This window comes from Sinocyclocheilus anshuiensis, unplaced genomic scaffold (genome assembly GCF_001515605.1).
Source record: "Sinocyclocheilus anshuiensis isolate Anshui unplaced genomic scaffold, SAMN03320099.WGS_v1.1 scaffold208, whole genome shotgun sequence".
Taxonomy (NCBI): Eukaryota; Metazoa; Chordata; class Actinopteri; order Cypriniformes; family Cyprinidae; genus Sinocyclocheilus; species Sinocyclocheilus anshuiensis.
In genome coordinates this window covers 5,939-9,339 of record NW_015557186.1, presented here as the reverse complement: position 1 = coordinate 9,339, position 3,401 = coordinate 5,939, and the positions used below count along the sequence as shown (strand labels likewise).

The 3,401-nt window shown below is 42.7% G+C and overlaps 2 protein-coding genes across 2 annotated transcripts in view; one reads left to right on the top strand and one right to left on the bottom strand.

The window, feature by feature from the left end:
• Nucleotides 1–219, top strand: part of dorip1 (dopamine receptor interacting protein 1) — a 6,968-nt gene extending 6,749 nt beyond the window's left edge. Inside the window, exon 6 of the mRNA XM_016474151.1 lies at nt 1–219. This exon is cut by the window's left edge and continues 18 nt beyond it. Coding sequence (XP_016329637.1) covers nt 1–142 — 142 coding nt within the window. The 3' untranslated portion in view covers nt 143–219.
• A 1,789-nt stretch (nt 220–2,008) lies between these two features.
• Nucleotides 2,009–3,401, bottom strand: part of LOC107678779 (kelch-like protein 28) — a 7,201-nt gene continuing 5,808 nt past the window's right edge. The window contains exon 3 of the transcript XR_001632968.1: nt 2,009–3,154. The gene's annotated coding sequence lies outside the window, so the exon portion shown is untranslated. The remainder of the gene's footprint in view (nt 3,155–3,401) is intronic.

The window sequence follows — 3,401 nt, the reverse complement described above, 5'->3', positions numbered from 1 at the left end:
TCATTATTCCGCAGCATTCCAGATCGACGGCTACTGGATGCACTACGACGGCCTGCGCAGCGACAACCTGGTGCTTCTGAACAAACCGCCCGAGTTCCTGCTGCTGTCCTCGCTCGTCTACATCAGGACCTCAGAGCCATGAACACACGCCAATATTCCCTTTGAAGGGGTCATCGGATGCTCATTTTCCACTGATATGATTCTTCAGGGTCTTAATGAAAAGTCTATAACATACTTTAGTTAAAATTTCTCAATGGTAGTGTAAAAAACACCCTTTTTACCCTGTCAAAATCAGCTTTGTTTTCAGCACGCGGTTCTAGTCCATGTTGCTTTAAATGCTAATGAGCTCTGCTGACCCCGCCCCTCTCATCCGCTCTCATGATACGGTTTACTTCAGCCACGGAACTTGCTAACTAGCACGTTATTAGGAAAGGCGATTTGCAAAGATTCATTAAAAACCCTTATACTCGCTTCTACTGTAGATGGATCACGAATGATTCGCGCGAACATAGACGCATTTATGTAGATCGGCACATTCCTTTCAAAACGAAAGTAAGGTTAATCCTCTGCGTCTTCAGCGGCTCAGATGTCTGGAGTAAATGACGACTGCTATGTTCATTATTACAGAACACCTCAATCGCTTAATCGGAGACATTCTTGTCTTCCACCGCACCGGAGTCGACACAATGGCGGACTGATGACAGCTCACTCAGGGCGGAGCTAAGGTAAAATGGACTTGTCAATCAACTATCGTGGGAGGGGCCTGTGCAGAACTACGTCATTCTGACAGGAAGCTCAGAACAGCCTGATTTGAGAAAGGGGATTTTTTTTAAAAACACTGGGTGGATTTTTATAATTGTAGGGTGGATGTGTACACACACTTATGTTCAAACAACTTGTAAAGTGAATTTTGGATCCGATGACCTCTTTAAAAGTGAACTCTTGAACTTCTGATGACACGGTATATTTTTGTGCGTTCCAGTGATGTTTTATACTCCTCTAAATGATTGACTTTTGCAATTTTGTAAGTGATTCTCTGGTGTTTTCTGCTGCTTGGAATCCAAGAGTCTGTGATGGTGGACTATAATAGTTCTGGGTGCTTCGACTGACTGTGGATCAGTGCGTGACGGACAGAAGCGTCTTTCTAAACATTCATGCAGACTGAAGATCTAATGATTCATAGAAACTGCCTCCTACAGAAAGTCACTTTTTAATCTTTTTAACTTTTATTATTGTTGGTTTACGGTTCTTTACTACCTGCACTCATCATGACTAGATGGATTACTAGGTTTAGTTGAGGATTCGTTTACTGAAGCATGGAACATTATTACAGATGTGGTATAAATCAATGTGCATTCATACTTTTATAACCAATATCCAATATTAGTCAGATATTGTATCTGCTGTCACTGCAAATAAAACTTTCTATGTTTGTAAGCATGTGTCTGTGTGTTAAAGAGCCTGTTTAATGAAATCAGGATCGATTATCCAATGGATGCTCTGCAAGTGAATGGGTGCCGTCAGAATGAGAGTCCAAACAGCTGATAAAAACATCACAATAATCCACAAGTAATCCACAGCACTCCAGTCCATCAGTTAACATCTGGAGAAGACAAAAGCTGAAACAAATCCAGCATTAAGACGTTTTTAACTAAAATACATTGAGTCCATAATCCATAATAACTCTTCCTCCAGTGAAAAAGCCTATCTTCTGTTGTCTCTCACATCAAAATCCAGCCACATATTTGTTTAGAGCTGTTTAAACGCTGCTTGATCTGTGCAGATTTCTCTCCTGATTCACACCAGAACACTGACTCACTGGAGGAAGTGTTATGCATTATGAACTCTATGGTATTTTAGTTAAAAACGTCTTAATGCTGGATTTGTTTCAGCTTTTGTCTTCTCCATGAGACCCTGATGCAATGCTACATTTCTACAAACCTGATGAAGACACAAACTCATCCTGATCTGGGATGATCTGAGGGTGAGCACATTTACAGTACATTTTCATTTTCAGATGAACTATACCTTTGAGCATGAAGCAGAAACACGCCGGACTCCTGCAGAATCATTTCCAGGCCTTTATTTCTTGACTGATCGAGCTGCGACACACACAAATAAACTGGCAGAAGTACGCTATGCTCTCAATGCTTTGTTAAAATGTGAAAAATAAATACTGCGTTTGTAGCTAAGGTTATCGGTTTAGTTCCAGTAACAATCCACAGGTTTATAAAAATGCACTCCATTTCAAACACAAGCCAGACGGACGGAAAAAGAAAATGTGGCATCATCATCATCATCATCAGGAAAAATGATCAAAAGTTTAAGACAGTGAGGGAGTCGTTCTGGACTGATTCCGATTCCCTCGTGAGACGAGCACTTCGGTGAGAGCGGCGATTCAGACACAAACACAAACATCACCCAATGCCTTCGTTTGACATTTTACACGTATGGCCTCAAGGATCCCACAGGAATAAACCAGAAGCAGCGTTCACGGTCACGCCAGCGTGATTTCAGCTTCTCACCATCATCTGACCGCCGTTAAACAGACCGATGGATCAGAAACTCTCGGATCAACATCAACACGCTTCAGGAGAGAAAAACCACACACGATCATCTGCTGCAGATTCAGTGAATGACGGTGATGGACATTCATGGATGCAAGGAAATATATCTTATTGCTAATCAAACACGGATGCTTCTGATGAGCGTTGGTTCCCTTTGTGCCTCTGGATCTGCACTGAAACACTAAAAATCATGTTCTGGACTGAGAGACATCACGCTTTTCATGTCCAATCAATCCAAAACACGCTTCTAAAAGCAGTTCAGATCCAAAATCAACACCAAAAGTGCTGAAATCCAGAATAACGAGCAACATAATGAAACAAAGCAGCCGTTCAGGTCAGTCACAGGATTCCCAAAACACCTTGGCAATTGATGATGAGTTGAAGAAAAAGTCTTATTGCCTCAACGGAACTCAAAGGTCATATTTACACAGTAGAAAACGGTTTGGTAAGTGCACAGCGCCAGAATCTCGAGAGACGCTGCATCTGTGTGAAGACGAGTGCGTGAAGGTTTGGCACCATGTGACCGCTGTCTGACGTCACTCACGCCACACTCCACTCAAACCAGCCACGTTACTGTGATGCTTCATCTGAACGCCAACAAACAAACGCCACAGGAACAGGAAATCATGATTCACACTATGACAGAACTAAAACAACACATCCTGAAGAGGAAATTAGCACCAGTCAGTATGACACACACACACTCACACACACACACACACACTCACGCTCGCTCACTCACACACACTCTCACACACACTCTCTCACACACGCTCACGCTCGCTCACGCTCGCTCACTCACACACACTCACACACACTCACACCCACTCTCAC